At 42.4% G+C, this 19,369-nt stretch overlaps 2 protein-coding genes across 2 annotated transcripts; both read left to right on the forward strand.

The window, feature by feature from the left end:
- Positions 1-911: 911 nt before the first annotated feature.
- On the forward strand, positions 912-4,763 carry LOC310772094 (pre-mRNA-splicing factor CWC25 homolog; the record flags this gene model as incomplete). The annotated part of the gene is made up of 7 exons (XM_083664558.1): positions 912-1,135; positions 1,265-1,334; positions 1,697-1,839; positions 2,064-2,136; positions 2,280-2,461; positions 4,106-4,273; positions 4,498-4,763. 7 exons carry the CDS (start codon positions 912-914, stop codon positions 4,631-4,633), a joined length of 996 nt encoding a protein of 331 aa, XP_083520684.1. The 3' UTR covers positions 4,634-4,763.
- A 3,432-nt stretch (positions 4,764-8,195) lies between these two features.
- LOC310772093 (clusterin-associated protein 1 homolog) lies at positions 8,196-18,773 on the forward strand (the record flags this gene model as incomplete). The annotated part of the gene is made up of 12 exons (XM_083664557.1): positions 8,196-8,342; positions 9,233-9,292; positions 9,732-9,843; positions 10,373-10,457; positions 10,971-11,150; positions 12,061-12,156; positions 12,854-12,937; positions 13,207-13,340; positions 14,850-14,991; positions 16,952-17,024; positions 17,143-17,250; positions 18,721-18,773. Coding segments are annotated over exons 2-12 (1,089 nt in total), but the record flags the coding sequence as incomplete, so codon positions are not given.
- Positions 18,774-19,369: the final 596 nt, after the last annotated feature.

Below are 19,369 nucleotides of genomic sequence, written 5' to 3' on the forward strand. Positions count from 1 at the left end.
GTAGCTGCTTTTTCTTTCTCGGTGTTTCAGATGGACTTTTATGAAAACGGCAAATACATGCAATGTATAGATGTATAAATGTACGTTAGCACTTTCTGTCTGGAGGCGAGGATGATGGCGTTTACAACAGATAACCGTATCGTTATTAACCGTCTGTAACGTTAGCTAGCTCTCATTCGGTTGGTTGGTCGTTAGATGACTAGTCAACTAAACTAATGAGAGCTAGCTAGCTAACGTTGGTTACAGACTAAATGTTATGCTAGACGTTATGCTTAGCTGTTGTAAACGCCCTCAGCCTCGCTGCACGAAGTACTAACGTTACATTGCATGTATTTGAACGACGTAGTTTAACTACACTTTGCAGCAGCTTGCTGGTAGTTCAACTACATTCATATTAGTTAAACTTTTTTCCCCGTCCTGATCGCTTTAAAGACAGTGGACCGTGGAGTCGGCCAGGATCCCACTAATGTTACTGTACTTGACAAGACAGTCTATGTTACCTCTGATTGGCTTGCCCTGATGACATGATACAGTTGGGTTAATTCTGAAATGAATCAATGCAGACTTTGGATACACTTATTTAACGTTAATCTTGCCCCATTGTTTTCATATTTGGAAGCCTTGGTAATGTCCATAGGCTGGTCGTAAGTGGCCTGCAGTGCAGAGGGCAGGACTGCCCAGACCGAGAGCCAAGGCTCTGGCCAAATTCTGCTCTATTTTTGCAATAATTGGCAGTCGCCACATTTGGAGGAGGCGCTGTTTCCTTTATCCATAGATTCAGACTAGATACATCTGTCACTATAAGATTTCCCATTGATTGTGCATCTATTATTGTTTGTGTTCAAGGATTTTTTGTCTAAATGGGAACACAAATAAAGGTATTCAAATGTGTGTGTGTGTGTGTGTATAGGATGACCGACTGGATGTACCAGGGCCCCAGTGGTCAGGTGTCCAGGGACGAGTATCTGCTGGGACGTCCCATCGACAGGCAGATCACTGAGCAGTATGAGGAGGCTGAGAGCGGTCCATCCGCCCAAACCGGCCTCCTGCCTGGCTCAATCTTCAACCCTACCACCCCTGCCTCCAACCTCGACCTGGCTGCCAAGATTAGGGAAGATCCCCTGTTTGAAATCAGGTTAGTCATGTTCCTTCTTGTAGCTTGTACACTTCCCAAATCCTATTAAAGTCACACATAGGCCAGATAATTTTATTATGTTCTGTCCCTGTGCAAATCATCTAATTTATGTTTTGTTTTTGTCTTAAGGAAACGGGAGGAAGAACAAGAGAGAGAAGTCTTGAATAATCCAGTGAAGATGAAGAAAATCAAAGAATTGGTAAAATGATTGTGTAACTGTTTTGAAGTGTTTATATGTGTTGGATGTTGACAGCAAATGTTAGACCTTGTTTTTGTTCCAAACAAAAGTTACAGATTTAACTTATTGTAAGTAATCAACATTTGAATCTAGTTTTTGTCTGCAATCAGTGGTCACTGGTATCAGTGTCACTGCTAGTGAAATTTCTTTCAACAATGTTTCCACTAACTTTGTTAATACAAGATAACAACAGTCAAGGTAGAAAAAGGGTACAATATTGCAACCATGATTTAGTAGTCTCTGTGTTCTCTTGGTGCATGACTGAGAAGCTGCTAGTGTGAAAATAGTGGAGAGAGGCTAAACATCTGTCTGATCTCTCACAGCTGCGCCAGAATCTTGGAAAGAAAGACAAGAAAAAGAAGAGGAAGAAGGAGAAGAAGGGAGACAAAGAGCGGAGAAAGGAGAAGAAGCATAAGAGAAGGAGCACAAGTTCAAGTGCAGAGGAGGAAAATGACCAAAAATACAGGTATTTGATCTCAATTATCAATCAAAGTTGTAGCAGTTAGATTTAGGCGATTGGACTACAATCCATCCTCAGTGCGGCGTGGGTGCATTCACAGTTGCATTTTTATGTGTTTAAGCGATATCGGGTGTAAATGGGGTCTAAGAGACATCTAGCTTCATTTAGTTAAACTTGTGTCTCATTCAAGTGGAAGCAGTTTGTAATTAGGGTCTATCATCTGTTCTCAGGTCACATCCAAAAGATGAATCTTCAGTCGCTGCCAAATCTCATTCTCACCATGTTTCAAGCTATGGGCTACAGGTAAGAGAGCAGCAAACCAGTGTCTGGTAATACCACTGCTATCGTAATCATGTACATGTAATTCAGATGCATCCTGCAGTTTCAGTTGCTCAACTCACTGTAGCAGCACACTACCAAGTCCTAACTGTGAAATCTCTTCTCAGGTCCCTGCTGGAAGACATCACCAGTCCTCTGCTCACTCAGGACGCCACGAGAGGAGCCGCTCCCGATCACCTCACAGGATCAACAGGGAGAACCACTCCTCAAACAGACCCGACAGGAAGGTCCAGCAACGAGCTCCCAGTCCACAGGACCGCTACCACCGACAAAACAACCACAGATCCAAGTAACAATCCACAGAGTTAACACTGAACTTGTATTATCACCGGGCGAGATTTCAATATTATTGTCTATCATCTTTAATTGGGAACATATTGTGATGCTATGGTTATTGTGACACAATTCTGGCATCTAAATTGATGACAACATAAGCATTTTTTTTCTTACTCTGACAAAACATTTCAAGGAATATTTGAAATTATTTACATGTCATTTTGCATACATGTGCCTTATCATCATCAGTATAGGGAGCTGTGGCTCTGTGCCTCTATCTGTCTCACTGATGACATCAGTGATGTCATAAATTGTGACATCGTCAGTGATGTTATAAATTGTGACATCATCAGTGATGTCAGAGGCATTGTGACATCATCAGTGATGCACACATATACACACACAAGAGAGAGAGACACACACACACACACACACACATATATACACACAATAGACAGACACACACTGATGTCATCAGTGATGTCATCAGTCTGAGGCTCACAAGAGACTCAGGCAGAGAGAGGGCAGGGGGGAGAGAGAGAGGGGGAGAGAGACTGTGGGAGACATTTGGCCCAATTCCACCGCAGGTAGTAGCGCGGTCCCGCTCCGCTCGACTCGATAAATGGTCTCATCCCATCGGTAAAAACCGGCCCAGCCCGGTTTGATTTGGGGCTGAGTCGTGCTACTTTTCGTCCCTGCCTCGTCGGGGTTCTATTCTGCGAACCCGGGTTCATACGGTGACGTGAAAACATTGTAGACGACTGATTGGTCAGGCAGAATCGTGTTTACTCTGTCTACTGACTGTCATATGCAATGCTGGCGGCTGCATACCAGTTTAGTGGGCTTCTCTTCTGTTATGTATATTTCCATCAGTCTTTGTATTGCTGCCTTTGCCTCCGGTGAAATAAAATCGTGGCGGGTGTTCAATTGTCTGAGAAAAAAGTCCGCTGCTCGCTCAGGGAGCTCTGTAGCTGAGTGGAGGCTGCAGCGCTCCGCTAGGCCGCAGCGGGTGTTTGGTGAAGCCGCGGTCTTGCCTAGAGGCCGCGGGGTAGAGGCTTCACTCTGTTGCGCCTCTCCCGTCCCCGCACAGCGCAGCCCATGCCTGTGAGTGATATCCATTCTCCTGGTCGATTGTCACATTCGCCCATGTACACTGTAGGTCATTTAGAGGCACCAGTATTTCATAAACAGTTTAAAAGTTCTGTGGATGGATTTAATTGTAATGTTATGTTATAGCCTACTTCGGCTATAAGCGAAGGACAGATATGCAGATATCGCTATGACGGGCGGGGGTGGGCGGGGGCAGATGAACGGCGGTCGAAACAGAACGTCCATCGAGTTGAAACAAGTAGAGGCGAGTGGTGATGGGCTGTGCAGGGCTGTAAAATGTGGTGGGAAAGAGCCAATTGTGCACGTGCCAATACGGCAGGCAAGGCCACACAGCAGCCGAGCTGAATGTGAGCTGCAGGACACGCGGCCAAGCCTAGGAATCGATTGCGCGTAGCGTGCGAGATGGCTAGGTGTGATATATATATATTCATATTGAGAAAAATCTGTATTGGGATATTTATTTCAACCCATATCGCCAGATCTACTTGGTTAATCATTGAATCCATTCCACTGTGTTTCACCATAATGTCTTCCTGTTTATTTGTAGGCAACTCTCTGCTGAAGAGCTGGAGCGGAAGAGGGAGGAGATGATGAACTTTGCCAAGCAGAGAGAGGAGGACAGAGAGGATAACATCAAAAGAAACAAGAGGCGAGATGACCAGGAGAAGCAGCGGGAACAAAGTACTAAGCATGACCGCCATCCTGGCTTCATCCAGTAAGTCCTGGGTAACATAGAGACACGCAGATAATCAGTGACGATTTTTAATGTATTTAGTTGTGTCGTCGCCACATCCACAAAAAACAGGATTCTGATGTTTATTTTTGGTGCGTCAGCTAATATGGATAATCATGAAATAAGGAAAGACAGCCCGTGCTCTACTTCTTATTTTACCTGGTATATGTTTGAGTTTCACTAACGCTTACCTTTCCTTCCTGTAGCAACATGAAGCTGGAGAGCGCTTCCAGCTCTTCGTTGGAGGACAGAGTGAAGAGGAACATCCACTCCATACAGCGGTCAGAGTACGGACGACAGCAGGAGGAAGCACATGCACAACTGTGGCAACGCCTACGCTAAGACATCCCATCTGAAGGCTCACCTATGCTGGCACAGCGGGGACCGGCCGTTCGTCTGCAACTGGCTCTTCTGCGGGAAGCGCTTCACTCGCTCTGATGAACTGCAGCGCCACCTGCAGACGCACACTGGTGCCAAGAAGTTCAGCTGTGCCTTGTGCCCCAGAGTGTTTATGCGCAACGACCACCTGGCCAAGCACATGCGCACGCACGAGTCCCCGCCAGGGCACGGCGAGGAGAGGGTGAACGGAGACGGGAGGATGGATAAGGGCTTTGACAGCCCCACCCCTCCTCAGTCATCCTCCCTCGTGCCTGCGTCAGATGCCACAGAGCCGCCGCTGAAGCTGAAATGCGAGCCAGACCCCTCCAGTGTAACGGGGCAGTCCAGCTAACTGCATTACTTTTAGAGGTTTTCTCAGTTAGCAGGTCATCATCAGCCTTCTGTCTCAGCCGTAGAGGTGTCACTGTTTTACCATAGAATAGAGAATAGAAGAAGTATGGGACAACCTTTTACTGATAAATTGTGGATTGAACAGAAAGTGTCTTTCTACAGCTTTGTGAATTTGTCAGTACAGCTAACCTAAAGACTTCTGTAATAATCCAAATATTAGAGCACAGATTAAAGCCCCTATTTGAAAATTGTTAATTTAGGTGACTCCTAGTGTTAGTGCAAAAAACAACAACCAAAAAGACAATGTTGCAAATATCTTTGATGTCTGAGTGACATTTGCGACAACTCACTCCATACAGCTGGGAAAAAAATAGCTGTTTGAAGCTAGATTTAGTGAATATAATGCTAACGTGATGTTACATGTAACCTATTTGTCCACGAATAGAATTCAACATTGCCTAAATAACTGCAAGTATAATATGAAGACGTAAAAACAAAAACATGCCTCTGTACAAAAGCTTCACAGCAAACTTCATTTAAGGAGGAGTGCAGTGTCCTGTCTTGTCTTGTCTGAGGTTAAATGCAAATACAAAAAAATTACAATCAAACTGCTTCATCTCCACTTTAAACTGTATTGTGCAGTCCTACTGATAATCTCATAAAGCACATTAATGTGAAAGCAATAAGCATATAGCCTACATGTTTCACTTTATGCTCTGAAATTGTAGCATACCTGAAGGTTCCTGGTCTGGTTCTGATGAGTTCAACACCACATCCAGCTCTGCAGGAGTTACCCTTAAAACCAGATAATACGATCCATTGAATCATCATAGGACCATAATGGCTTAGTTATTAAATACTTCCTAGTATTTTGAGTAAGGACAGTTTGCAGTTTGTGAAGGCATTTTAAAGATGTACAGTAATGGAAAGGTATATATATATTTTTCTTCCCAGATTTCCCTCAGTGACCAACAAAGCACTTGGTACCTTCTGCTTATTTCTCTGCGTGAAGTAGCACGAGCTAACTGGACTCAAACGGTACACTGACCCTGCTGTTCTCAAGAGCTTTAGGTTGATTAAATTAATTGGTTAATTGGTCTGAACAAATGCAATGACAAGTGGTGTGATGTGAGGCATTTCAACAAGGATACGGATGCTATCCTCCATAGCTCTTACCCTTATGTTCCCATGGTAGACCTATCCAGATGACCAAGCTCCATTTCCCCAAAACTCCGATGGGAGGCCTTCTTTTAGACCCTCCTCCCCAAACTTGTCATAAATTGCTTTTTTTCTTCTTCCGAGCTGTCATAAAATATAGTTACAGTTTAATTATAAACAAGTGGCACACTGCCACTGTCAGAGATGACCAAACACTATAGTTGTTAAGAGAGCTGAGCTGTCTATTTTGTTGGGAAGTGAAATGAAAAAATAACAGTTGTTTGGGATGGCAACCAAAAAAAAAAAAAGCCTTTGTACATAACTGATTTTAACCTCTAGTTCAACTAGAGGTTAAAATCAGTTATATACAAAGGCTTTCTTTTTTTGTGTTCTAGTGTTCTAATGTGTTCAATAAAAAATACTTTTAAGTAGCTTTTGCAACATAATTTTGGATCCTCACTGTTTGTATGTTGCATCTTGTTTAATTGTCAAATTATTTCTAAACAAATTTGGGCTTTTCAGTTGGAGTAATCAATCACAACTTAATTTATTCCGTTTTTGGATCCTCACTGTTTGCATGTTGAATCTTGTCTTAATTGTCAAATTATTTCTGACAAATTTGATCTGTGTAAACGTCTTGAGTTTGTCTATTTTGTGGTTCACTTAATGGTATTAAAATGTTCCATATGTTGGTCTTTAATGATTATGAGACCTTTGTGTAATAAACTTGCTGTCCCAGAATGATTGCTTCTTACTCTACGGATGATGCTTTCTGTTTGTTTGTTTTGGATATTCACTGTAGTGTTTAATAAGGGGGATTTTCAGTTGGAGTAATCGATCACAAATTAATTTACTTTATTTAAAGTGAAGATGTTTTCATTTATTTCAGGGTATCTGTCAATTCTTAAAGTCTGAAAACCCATTAATCGTTCTATTTTTAAAGCCTAAAAAAATTACTGTATTTAATACAGCAGGTTGTGGTCTTATTACTCAGGTTTATTTTGAAATTTGTTTCACTTTAATGCAGCTATGAAATTAGATGGCAATGTTGACAGATGATTTACATTCACTGATGTTTAGTTGACTGACGACTGGGAAGTTTTATGAACGTTATTTAAATGAACTCAAACCATAGGCTCCAGAAGGAAAAATAAATTAGCAGGGCTACTATGATGACCTTTCACTCTGCATATGTGGTGGGGGGGATTAGCCTATGCACAATTGCATAAAGGGATTTGATAAATATGGGGAAGCCACTGGCTCAGAGCAGAGGCTCGCCTCTCCCGTTTTTCAATAGATTGTCTTTTCACCTGCAGTCGGTAAGAATAGGCTTACAATAATACAATACTGTTAATTACGTGTGGAGAGAGACAGGAGGGGCCGCCAGAGAACTGCATCAAACCACCAGATTTAGCCAGAATAAAACCGGAAATGAAGCAAATTTAATATGAAGAGATAGCATACTTTAACTGTCTTTAATGTGTTATTGTGCATGGTATTTCTTGACAGAATACTGGTGCTCCCATAATGTATGAGGCTGAAAATGACTTCCTAAACCAATTCCCCAATACATTGTTTGGAATTATAATTATAAGATAATATAGAATAGATAGACACTCCTCCAAGTTGGTATGTTTTTTTTGGGGGGGGGCGGTATTTCTACTACAGAAAATACATTAAATACATTCTTTAGTTTCATCTTGGTAAATGGTATTTTTGTATGATTAAAAGGAAGCAAGAAAGAATAAACAAACTGTTGAAACGATTTCATTAATATGGGTATTATTTTGAAAGTTACCGGAAGTGTTACCGGAAGTGATAGGTTTTACTGTATGTGTCTTGACCGGTGAACTGGGGGTAACCCAGCTTCCATTCAAAGCACTGAGAGCGGATGTGAATTTTGTAAATAAACAAGACACGTACGTGGTCTGTGCTTCGGTTTTTAGCCAGAATATGACCAAAGACCCCACTGACATGTCTAAAGTCATGCTATAGCAGTCGGGCGCACTTACTGACGACAAGCAAGACAACAGTAAAACGGACAGGTTTTTGTATTGATTTTGGCGTCAGTGGGCTTTAACCCATAAGAGAGCGAGCCTCGTATCCCCAGCCCAGGTTGCGTAGCAACAACACTACAGAGTGACCTTACCAGCAGCTACTGAAGGTAATTAAGACTAAATTCTCTTGAGAAATAGTGGGTTTCCTAACAAACTACACATTTCTTGGTTCGTATGGTTCTTACAACGGTAGCTAGTTAGCTAACAAGTGATAGCTTTTTGGCTTCAGTTCGCTAAACCGCAAACTAGCAAACGCTAGCTTACTAGGCTAGCGTTAGTTAGGTGAGTATGAAAACTTTGCAACCCTTAAATGTCAATTTAAAAGGCCTAAAATTCTGAGTAGGACTAAAATGTTGCTCCCATGTTGATAGGTGAGCCTACTAATAAAGACAATGAAAAAAATGGAACGATACATTCTACTGTACTGTAGATAAAGGACATAATCTGTCTCCATTGGGATTTAGGTCCAGTGTGCATTACCAAGACACAAGGGTTAATATGTCAAGCATACAATACATCAGTTATTATTATTTTTATTTTTACATCAGTTATTTATCTAACACAGAATGATTTCCGGATGATGTTATCTTGCTTTCCACTGTTTTTGCTGTTCCCCTGATTTCTTCTATTCGATGTATAGGCCGTTTCAACACAACAATATTTCATTTTCTGAAATGTGTTGATGGTATGATACCATCAACACATTTCAGAATGTCGTGTGTGTGTGTGTGTGTGTGTGTGTGTGTGTGTGTGTGTGTGTGTGTGTGTGTGTGTGTGTGTGTGTGTGTGTGTGTGTGTGTGTGTGTGTGTTAACCCATGATAATGAGTTGATAATGTAGAGGGCATATTTCTTTACATCTTAACAACCTCTCTCTCGCACACACACACACACACACACACACACACACACACACACACACACACACACACACACACACACACACACACACACACACTTACTGTCCACTTACTTATTGTACTCTCTCTGTTTTGCTAGAGGAATCTGCATGTTGAAGTCCAGAGCCAGCAGTCGAAATGTCCTTCAGAGACTTGAGAAGTAAGTAGCTCCCATTTCATGTAATAAGGGTTTTTCTTATTACAGGGGGGGGGGGGGGACCACGGGATGGTAGTCTCAAAAAGAATAAAAAATAAAATAAAATAATTTTATTCCCATGATGATCAAATCTCCCACACCTATGATTTAAGTATTGTATATAAAGCTATATAATATATAAACTGTATAAAAAAAGATTTCAGTGAGTGTGTGAAATCAGTGTGTGAATGCCTGCACACTAGGAAGTCGTCGTTTGGTTTGGCAGCAGCGGGAGGGGGTCACGGACCCCAGCCTAAAGGTTCTTGTGGGTCGCGGCTCAAAAAGGTTGAGAACCACTGCTACTGGACGGGATGTGGATCTTTGTATCCCTTTAAAATGTACTCTATATTGGTCATTATGTTAACAATTAACCAGCGCTTCTTTTCGTCATTTTCTTTGTCAGATTTCACTGAAATGATGCGGGCGCTGGGCTATCCTCGCCTGATATCCATGGAGAACTTCAGGACACCAAACTTCACCCTGGTGGCAGAGATCCTCATATGGCTCGTAAAGAGGTAAGCCTGTGCTGTGATATGGCTCATAAAGAGGTACGCCTGTGCTGTGATATGGCTCATAAAGATGTAAGGCTGTGCTGTGCTTTTGAACAAAAGTACAATGAAAGCCTCTACCAAGGTGTATTAAATGTCGCCTATAAATGTGGAAATAGTTAAAGTCACAAGGAACCAGCATTTTTGATGGGAACAGTTCACAGTTGCAGTTATTTATTTTGCATTTATCATTAAGTATATGGAGGACCAGGATAATGTGGAGAATTAGCTAAGACTTAAGTAATTAAGTAACACAAAATGAATGCATACAAACTCGTCAAATTCGTCAAAATGCTCAGGTAAACGCACATCAAATTGCATCAACATCTCTACTGAGGTGTTCTATCCACCAAGAGTACCCGTATGTGCCGGTCTGGTCTATGCTGTCTGCTTTTGTACTTTTCTACTTCCTGGTTTAGATTGGATGTGTGTTTGTTTTTGTTTTTTTGTATCTCTGTTGCTCTCTATCGTTCCCTCTCATTCTCTGTCCATGCAGATATGAGCCTCAGATGGATATTCCCACTGATGTGGATACAGAGTCAGACAGAATATTCTTCATCAAGGCTGTGGCCCAATTCATGGTGATGTCCTTCATGTCTCAGTTCTATACAGAGTGTACAATTTAAAGGAACAATCCACATGCAGTTATTCTAACACAAGTAGATATCAGACGTCAGTGATGTTCAATACATTTCAGCAGTTATTTTGTGATGAAGTTTTGTCACTTAGGCTACATTTTTGGTGAGCCCACTTTCCTTCAACGTGCCTCATCTACTGCTGCATGGCTTATTGATTTACTACGTTTCCCAGAATGCCTTTCAACAACCCTCAGAAGAAAGGGCGTGATTGAACTTGTTGCTTTCAATCAAAGATGGCTGTTTGGACATATAACATAGAAAATTATAAATTCGACAATTATCCACAGGAACAAGAGAAACACACCAAACTAAATGGGCCCAGAAATGCAACGTACATCACCAATATAGTGTTTTATGGTGGATTTCTCTTTTAATCTCTGTGGCTGTTTTAGACGTCAAGCCTGCTCTTAGTCAGCTACCGTAATCTGATTTAACCCTCATTTCACCTGGCTGCAGGCAACTAAAGCTCACATCAAGCTGAACACCAAGCGTCTCTACCAGGCCGACGGCTATGCGGTGAAAGAGCTGCTGAAGATCACCTCGGTGCTGTACAGTGCCATGAAGACCAAGGAGATGGCTCTGGGAGGCCAGGCGGAGGAGGACAACAGCAAGTTCAAATTGGACCTGGGCTCACGGGTGAGCTGGACTTCAGCACCGCTCTCTGCAGTGGCTTCACCCATTTATTTTTTTACTGCAGATGAAGACGTTCTTTTCATATTATTGGCCAAAAAACAAGGAGCAACCTCTGAAAAACGAAGCCAATGCAGAAGTAACTTAAACCTGCAATTTTTTCTAATGGCCAACAGGAGGCGACTCCACTGGCTGCAAAAAGAAGTCTGATTTTTCAATGGGAGAATGACTAGTAGTAAACCCTTTTCTAATCAGTTTTCCTAATACGTTGCTGTACTTGTTGTAAGTTGCTTTGGACAAATGCGTCTGCTAAATGACATAATTTAATGTAATATAAACACTTTCCTAATGTGTTTATGGTCTCAATCGCTAGTTTCAAGTCTTCTTCAATACAGCACGGTGTTCATTTTCTAAATCAGGTCCAATTTAGAGTAAAATAGACGATAAAGCAGAGTATGCTTTGGGGCGTGATTGACAGGTCGCCTGTCCAGTGATCGTGCAGCTTGCCGATCATGGACCAATACCAGGCGGCTCTGTGGGAAACCCCTGGTCTCACGCTAGCTGCTTCTGGCTCCAAATGACCAAGATGGGAGTCCACAAACCAATGGGTAACGTCACGGTGGCTGCATCCATATTTTTATACACTATGACTAAAAATGGTTTGAACAGCTCCAAATGTCATCAACGATCTCTCATAGGAATCATAGTCATTTTTCCAATGGAAAGACAGGCTTTCACAGTATTTGTTTGTTTTTATATTCAGGTATACTGTAGTTTGTTTAGTTGGATCAGTTAGATTTTTTCTGAAGCAGGGTTCGCTACAGCTATGTGTGAAGCAGAAATTACACAGGTGGCAGAGCTCAGTCTACAGACTGATTTCAGTCAAATGTTAAATTTGTGTTTGTCTTCACCACAGGTTTCAGACCTTAAAGGCGCTCGGCAGCTGGCATCAGAGATCACGTCTATAGGAGCGTCTCTGTACGACTTACTGGGCAAGGAGGTGGACCTGAGGGTGAGGGAAGACACACACACACACACACACACACACACACACACACACACACACACACACACAACACACACAACACACACAACAACAACTGCACTGTTTTCCTTGATCTAGAGAAATCAAAATAATGCAACACAGGAAACATTTTACTTTAGCAGAATGACAATCGAAAAGTCCGTTTTGGTGCAATTTCTCTAAAAAGAGGGAAAAACACTGGAGAGACAAGTCAAATTTATTCATCAAGCAATTTATTCATACAACTCAAAGTCCTTTTAGAAACATGATTTGAAAAACATTCAAATGAGGCAGAAAAACAGTTGAAAGTACAGCAGAATAATAATGAAAATGTCAACGTAGCATGATATATGCGTCTGAAAAGCATTATTACTGTATTTCAGAACTTCGTGTTAACTTACGTGTTATTGAATATTGCAGGGAATTGTCTTAGCCCTCTGACTTTTTTGTAGTTTCTTTACACAGCCAATCTGAGTAAATATAGTAATCACTTCTTTACACTGGCCTTACACTTGGCTGTACCACTTTATATATACATATATAATACACGCAGCTCTCTGATGATACCTTCTGTGCAGTTGCCAGTTCCCAGTATAATAAAAGACAGCAGTGACAATGGAGCCAGCAATTAATTTGACTCTTCTGTCTTTGTCTTCTGTCTGTCTTTGTCTTCTGTCTCCCTCAGGAAATGAGAACTGCAGCCATTGCTAGGCCGCTGGAGATCAATGAGACTGAAAAGGCCCTGAGAGCAGCCATCCAGGAGGTGTTGGTATGTGTTTTTGATTTGATTCCCTTATCCTGCAGTCTGTTTTCTGTGATGATATTCAGGGTCTGAAATGCAATGAATCTGGTGACACACTATGTAAAATGCACTTTAGATGCCGGTAGAAACTGAAAGTCTTTTGAGTGATGGTCTTGTTTGTTTACAATAATTATATTGATGTATCAAAATTAATGTGGTTTATTGATGTTAAATACTGCACATCGCACCTTTAACAAAGTGGAAAATGTCCTTGCATCTTTGTGTTGACTTTGTAGGAAACTGAGGAGAAGACCAAGGACATGCTGAATAACGTGGTGTCTGATGAGACCAGTCTGGAGGCCAAGATAGAAAAGAAGAAGCAGGAGCTGGAGAGGAACCAGAAGAGGCTGCAGACCCTGCAGAGTGTCAGGTCAGTTCCATAGACCCTATAAAAATATGGATATATAGCCACCGTGATGTCACCCATTGTTTGTGGACTCCTGTTTTGAAGCTTCGAATTTAGCATTTTAGCTGTCGCCATCTTGGTTTTTTTCTAGCAAAAAGCAGTTAGTGCAAGACCATTGGTCCATGATTGGGTAGTTGCGTGTTCACTGGACAAGCAACCTGTCAATCACACCCCAGAACACATTTTGCTTTATTGTTTGTTTTACTCCAACTTGGATCATAATTTACAAAATGAACATCATGCTGTGAAAGACTTTAAATTAGCGATTGAGACACCATAAACCCATTAGGAAAGTGTTTACTGAGGTCATAAATCAAGTGAGAAGTAGGGTCATTTCCCCTTATCCATACAATCAGACTTCTTTTTGCAGCAACTGGAGTCGCCCCCTCTTGGTCATTAGAAAGAATGCAAGTTTAAGGCACTTCCACTTTGGCTTAATTTTTCGGCCCTGGAGGTTACCTTTGGTCAGTTCACAGTCTGGTTCAGGATTTGCAGCTGGTGGATAGAGAGAGAAGAGGCATTTGAACATCAGTGAGGGAGCTCTCTGTCCAGAGAAACCTGGACTCACCTGCAATGGTTGAATCTACTCCCAAAACATTTCTCCACCCTACCAATCACCAAGAAAAATAAATTACATAGAGACACTGCGTGAAATAGGCCACGCCCATCACGGGGGAAAGATCTCCATTCAGTTCCATACACCGGCGTCATTTTCCTTGAATTAAACATAGCTAAAAGCTGTTGCGTGGTGGGCTGCGCAGACAACAAATGTAAAAAAAAATGCCAATTAAAGTTTTTTTGTACTCCCGAGCAAAACAAGGAAGCCATTGAGAATTGGCGAGAAGAAAAATGTGGATCTAGCTGTCAAGGAAGTAAGTTGGAGTGTTCATCTTCCGTATATATGATCTTTGTGTGCAACACGTGACATAGGAGAACGCCAGGATTGGGGGGGGGGTTTGTTTCCCCCAGTTTTGGGTGTGGTTTCTGAATGCGCTCCGCAGTGTCTCTATGATTCATGGGTAATAAAGTCCTTCAAGCCTTCCAAAATTCAAACAGTTATGTCATGCTGCCACTTGTTTGTCGCCAAAATGCAAAGTTGCCTTAGTGAAGCTATAAACAAAACTGAAGTGATTTTCATTTTGAGATGGGCATTGTTATCAAAACATGTCATAGGAATAGCCAGCAAATCTTATTAATAATAATAATAATAATAATAATAATAATACAAAAAAGAAAGGGGAAAAAAAATCCATTCAAGCTGCTTCAGCCATATTGAAGATTTCTTTCTTCCACTGCTGCACGTATTTGAGCAAAAGCTGTAATGCATAATTATGTTGCTGGAGACTCCCACTGTGTCTTTGTTTATCTCCTCACTGACTTCTGCATATGAATAAAACTACAAACAAAGCAAAGTTATAGCTGTAGAAATGGGGAGAAATGTACTTTGCCTCTCTTCCTCTCTCAATCTCTCAGGCCGGCATTCATGGACGAATATGAGAAGATTGAGGAGGAGCTCCAGAAGCAGTATGAGACCTTCGTGGAGAAGTTCAGGAACCTCAGCTTCCTGGAATCCCAGCTGGAGGAATACCATCGACTAGAGCAAGAGAGGTTTGAGGTGCGTGTGTGTGTTTAGCATGATTAGCAATTAGCAACAGGACTTTTTGTATACTGCTAATAACTGTTATACCAAAACAGAATTTTTCTTCAGTTTATCTCCAGCATTGGTCTGCAGAAGCACTGCTGTAGATGTCTTACAGATAAGTGCAACCATAGAATAAGCTCCAATTTCCTAGATCACTCAAAATTCCTCGCAAACAAAAATAAGGAGGGCAAAGTTCAGGGTCTTAGTGACTACAATAGTCCTGCAACGATGATGATAGCATAAGAGCAAAGTGATTAGAAAATAAATAATAATAAGAGCTAAGAAGAGAGGTCGAAGGGATTCAGAGTGAGAGCAGATATTTCGTAGGGAGGAGGTGTTCTCAGGTACTTACTGAAGGGAAAAACAAGTTTTGGTGGAAAATGGGGGCTGATGTCTGTTCTGATGAGTGGGAGAGAAATTCCACCATCAGACCAAGAAGAGTGAAGACCGGCTTTACGTTGAAAAAGTTGTTGACTTGGCTTGTGCATTTAACACATTGAGTGCCAGCCGTTTTTTCAATGCTGTAGGTAAGTTGTGCCAGGTTTTTTTTTTGAGGATTCTGGCTCATTTTACAAGAGCCGAGGATTCTTTTCTGTTAAGACTTCGTGAACACCAATCATCTAAAAAGAACTAATAGAATGTGTGCTTTCTCTGTCTAAAAGAGTTAGTTTGTAGAGTTAGTAGTTATGTAGATATTAGCCGTTGAGTACAGCATGGTTTCAGAGATTTTCAGAGAGTTTTGAGATAAATGGATTTTTAGAACCACCTCACGTGCCTGTGATTATGGGTGCCCTTGGACAAGTCTGTATACTGTTTTGTGTGTGTGTGTGTGTGTGTGTGTGTCTGTGTGTGTGTGTGTGTGTGTGTGTGTGTGTGTGTGTGTGTGTGTGTGTGTGTCTCCAAACTCCTCCCTCCGTAGGTGTGGCTTTGCAGTGTTTTGTCACAGGCGAGTTTCTGTTGCCTCACAGATCCCAAAAAAATAGAAGGGAATCGCAGGAGCGGGGAAGAGGAGAGGCGAGGGGGGGGGGGGGGGGTTAGACACGGGAGAGAAATTCCTTCGCGATCCCCTTCTTCCAATCTTGAGGCAGCCTACTCCGCTCTGCTGCTGCTCCTCTGGGCTGCTGCTGCTGGCGGCTCTCGGGCGAGTCTGGAAACAGGCTCGTTCGTTTCTTGAGGTGTCGGCTGAGAGCTTTGAAGAAGCTTTTGCGATTCTGGTCTTATTTATGCGCAAAGGTACTCGAGTGTGTGTGTGTGTGTGTGTGTGTGTGTGTGTGTGTGTGAAATCGAAAGAGTTTTCGCCCAGCTATTTCCTTGAAAATTAGAATGGCTTTCTCCCGCGGACTGGCTTTCTCTCTGTCTGGAGAGAACTGTCGCCACTTAGTGGTCGGTAAAATAGATTATACACATTCTCTTCCTCCAATATTGATATAGAAGACGTAAAAGGGGTTGATTGATGTCCCACCATCAAAAAAAAAAAATGTTTATGTAAGACGAGATATCTCGTCTTTGGCACTCAACGGTTGGATTATGTAAGACGAGATATCTCGTCCATGGCACTCAACGTGTTAACGTTTGATGGCTCCTGTGTTGCATTTCTCTGTCTGTCTGTCTGTCTGTCTGTCTGTCTGTCTGTCTGTCTGTCTGTCTGACTGTCTGTCTGACTGTCTGACTGACTGTCTGTCTGACTGTCTGTCTGACTGTCTGACTGACTGTCTGTATGTCTGTCTGTCTGACTGACTGTCTGTCTGTCTGTCTGACTGTCTGACTGACTGTCTGTCTGACTGTCTGTCTGACTGTCTGTCTGACTGTCTGTCTGTCTGACTGACTGACTGTCTGTCTGTCTGTCTGTCTGTCTGTCTGTCTGACTGTCTGTCTGTCTGTCTGCCTGTCTGACTGTCTGTCTGTCTGTCTGTCCATCTCTCTCCACCACCAGGAGGCTGAAAACATGCTGCGGATGATGCAGCACAAGCTCAGGGAGGACGAGAGGAACCAGATGAGGAGCTCCTGTGAGACAAACACACAGGCTGACACACTTGAAGCAAAGCAGTAATGACATCACCTCAACCCTTTTTGTGTGCTTCCACACCCTCCCTCTAACACACTGTGTCAATCTATTTTCTGCAGTGAAAGATGAAGACTCGGACATGGACGTTCCGGAGGACGAGGGTTCGGACAGTGACATGGACGAGTTCCGGCCTCCTAAACCACGACCCACCAGAAACACCATGGCAGGTACGCAGACCAGGGCTTGATCCAAATGAATATTCAATGTGTGTGTGCAACATTTACAAAGGCAGATTATGGACAAACAACAATCACCTCCGGACGTCACTCTCTGCTCTCTACATTACTGATCGGTTGCTTATCTCATCTCGGCTTTTGGAAGGAGATAGAAATCCTTTATTATAGTGGCTAAATCAGGGATGGGCAACTTTGATGATAGAGAGGGCCACAAAAAAAATGTCCTCGCTACCAGAGGGCCAGATTTTGCTGAGGGCTGGGGGCCGAACGGCGCCGGCGCGAAAAATGTGAGGCATTTGAAGCCAGGTTTAGAGGAATAACTCATTTTAAATTAACAGTTGTGATGTCATTATTCAGTCTTATCCAACAAAAGTAATAGCGAGCACACTCACCAAACGTTAAAAACTCAGGTGCAAGGCACAGAATAGTTACTTGAAGGAGAGAGAAAAGCCAGCACACTTGAATGTCCTTTCAAAAGTTGAATCCATCATCTGGGCAGTCAGCAACAACGGACGTTTCAGCCAAACAGGCCTTCTTCAGCGTTGACAACGCTGACAGCATAAGTATCAGTAAGTGGCCCGGGATTCTCAAAGCCTGTGTTGAGGGTCACACAAGAACAAAAATGCACTCTTGAAGCTAAATAAATCCAAAACCAACAAGTTAATTATTCACATTTTTACTTCAATGTAGAACAGTCATTTCTTACACATGAGATTACTTTCAGCCTTTTAGTCATAAAGATTATTGAAAGATATTCCATATTGCAGACTGAAATGTTATAACAGAAGTGGAGTATTGGCCAGAATGCCATGAACATTTGGACACTAAAGGCCACAACAGACTTGTCCGTCCGCCTCGAATTGGAGCCGTCTGCCGGCGCCAGCGAGTTGGTTGCAGTAAACCTCCGACACACTAGGTGGCTTCGGGTGCACTAGGCGGGTCGTGGCGCACTACTATGACGTAATCTCGCTGTTTACCCAGAACTTTCAATCATGGCGGCGGCGTTGGATGCGTCTCGCAGTATGCGCGTCACCGGATATACGTATGCGGCCCAAGGCAACGGCCAATCACAACTCTCGTGCAGCTGACGTCACGCACGTATCGTCGCCGCTGAGTTACATTTTGGAGGAGCCCCCGTCAGCCGATGGCGTCCCCTCCCCGCATGACGGCGTCCACCCGCCGTCATACGGGGAGGGCGGGGCGAGGCTCTGACGGACGAGTCTGTAAACGCCTTTATTCAGCGGGTATCTTGCATGTTGCGTTCAGGTGCACTGTAAAAAAAAAAAAAAAAAAAAATGCCACCCCTGGGCTAGATAGTTAAAAACGGCAACATGTTTGGAACTATAAGTCTTCTTTGTGGTTTAAAACCCCTTTTTAAAGGTTTTAAGCCCTGAAGAAGACCTATAGGTCGAAACATCTTGGCTTATTTTACGTGAATATTACTTATTATTTTTTCCCTAGAAAGAGGAGCAGCTCGATTCATCGGGAACATGCAGGGTGGAGACAGCGATGAGGTTAGTACTCTCATAACAATGGATTCATATCCTGTTATGCTTTAAGTTAATCCTGATATGTAAACTTTGTTCTGGTAAAATGACTTGTTTCACTGGTTAACATTACACACCTCTTACAGCATCATTCAAAACCCATTCTGAATTGTTAGGAGTTTATTGGTGACCATGTAGGGCGATAGCGAGCACCTTTTTATTTTGTGTGTTAGAAGCTGGAAAATTAGTAGAAGATGAAGGAATAATAACCAAACAGTTAGAAAAGTTGAGATTTTCCTGTTGGATCATCTGAACGCAGAACTTACCAGTGGATTGTAAAGTTTATTTAGTTGATTTGATTCAGAAAATCTATTGAGGGATTGAATTGTGTAATGTTTGCCAGTTAAAGAAGGCACATTACAGTCTTGGATGCAGTTTGTAAAGATGTTCTCTCAGTAGAATTCCAGGTACCATGGCTAACTTAAGTGTGACTCATCTATCTGAATGACATAAGGCTCTGCTGTACAGAGATAAAGATAAAGTGCCAGTCAGCTTTCCCCCAGTTACTGACAGCAAGAAGAGAGTTAAACAGTAGGCTGGATTGCACCAACAAAACTTAACTT

The sequence above is a fragment of the Poromitra crassiceps genome (assembly GCF_964638095.1).
Source record: "Poromitra crassiceps genome assembly, contig: HAP1_SCAFFOLD_1943, whole genome shotgun sequence".
Classification (NCBI taxonomy): domain Eukaryota; kingdom Metazoa; phylum Chordata; class Actinopteri; order Beryciformes; family Melamphaidae; genus Poromitra; species Poromitra crassiceps.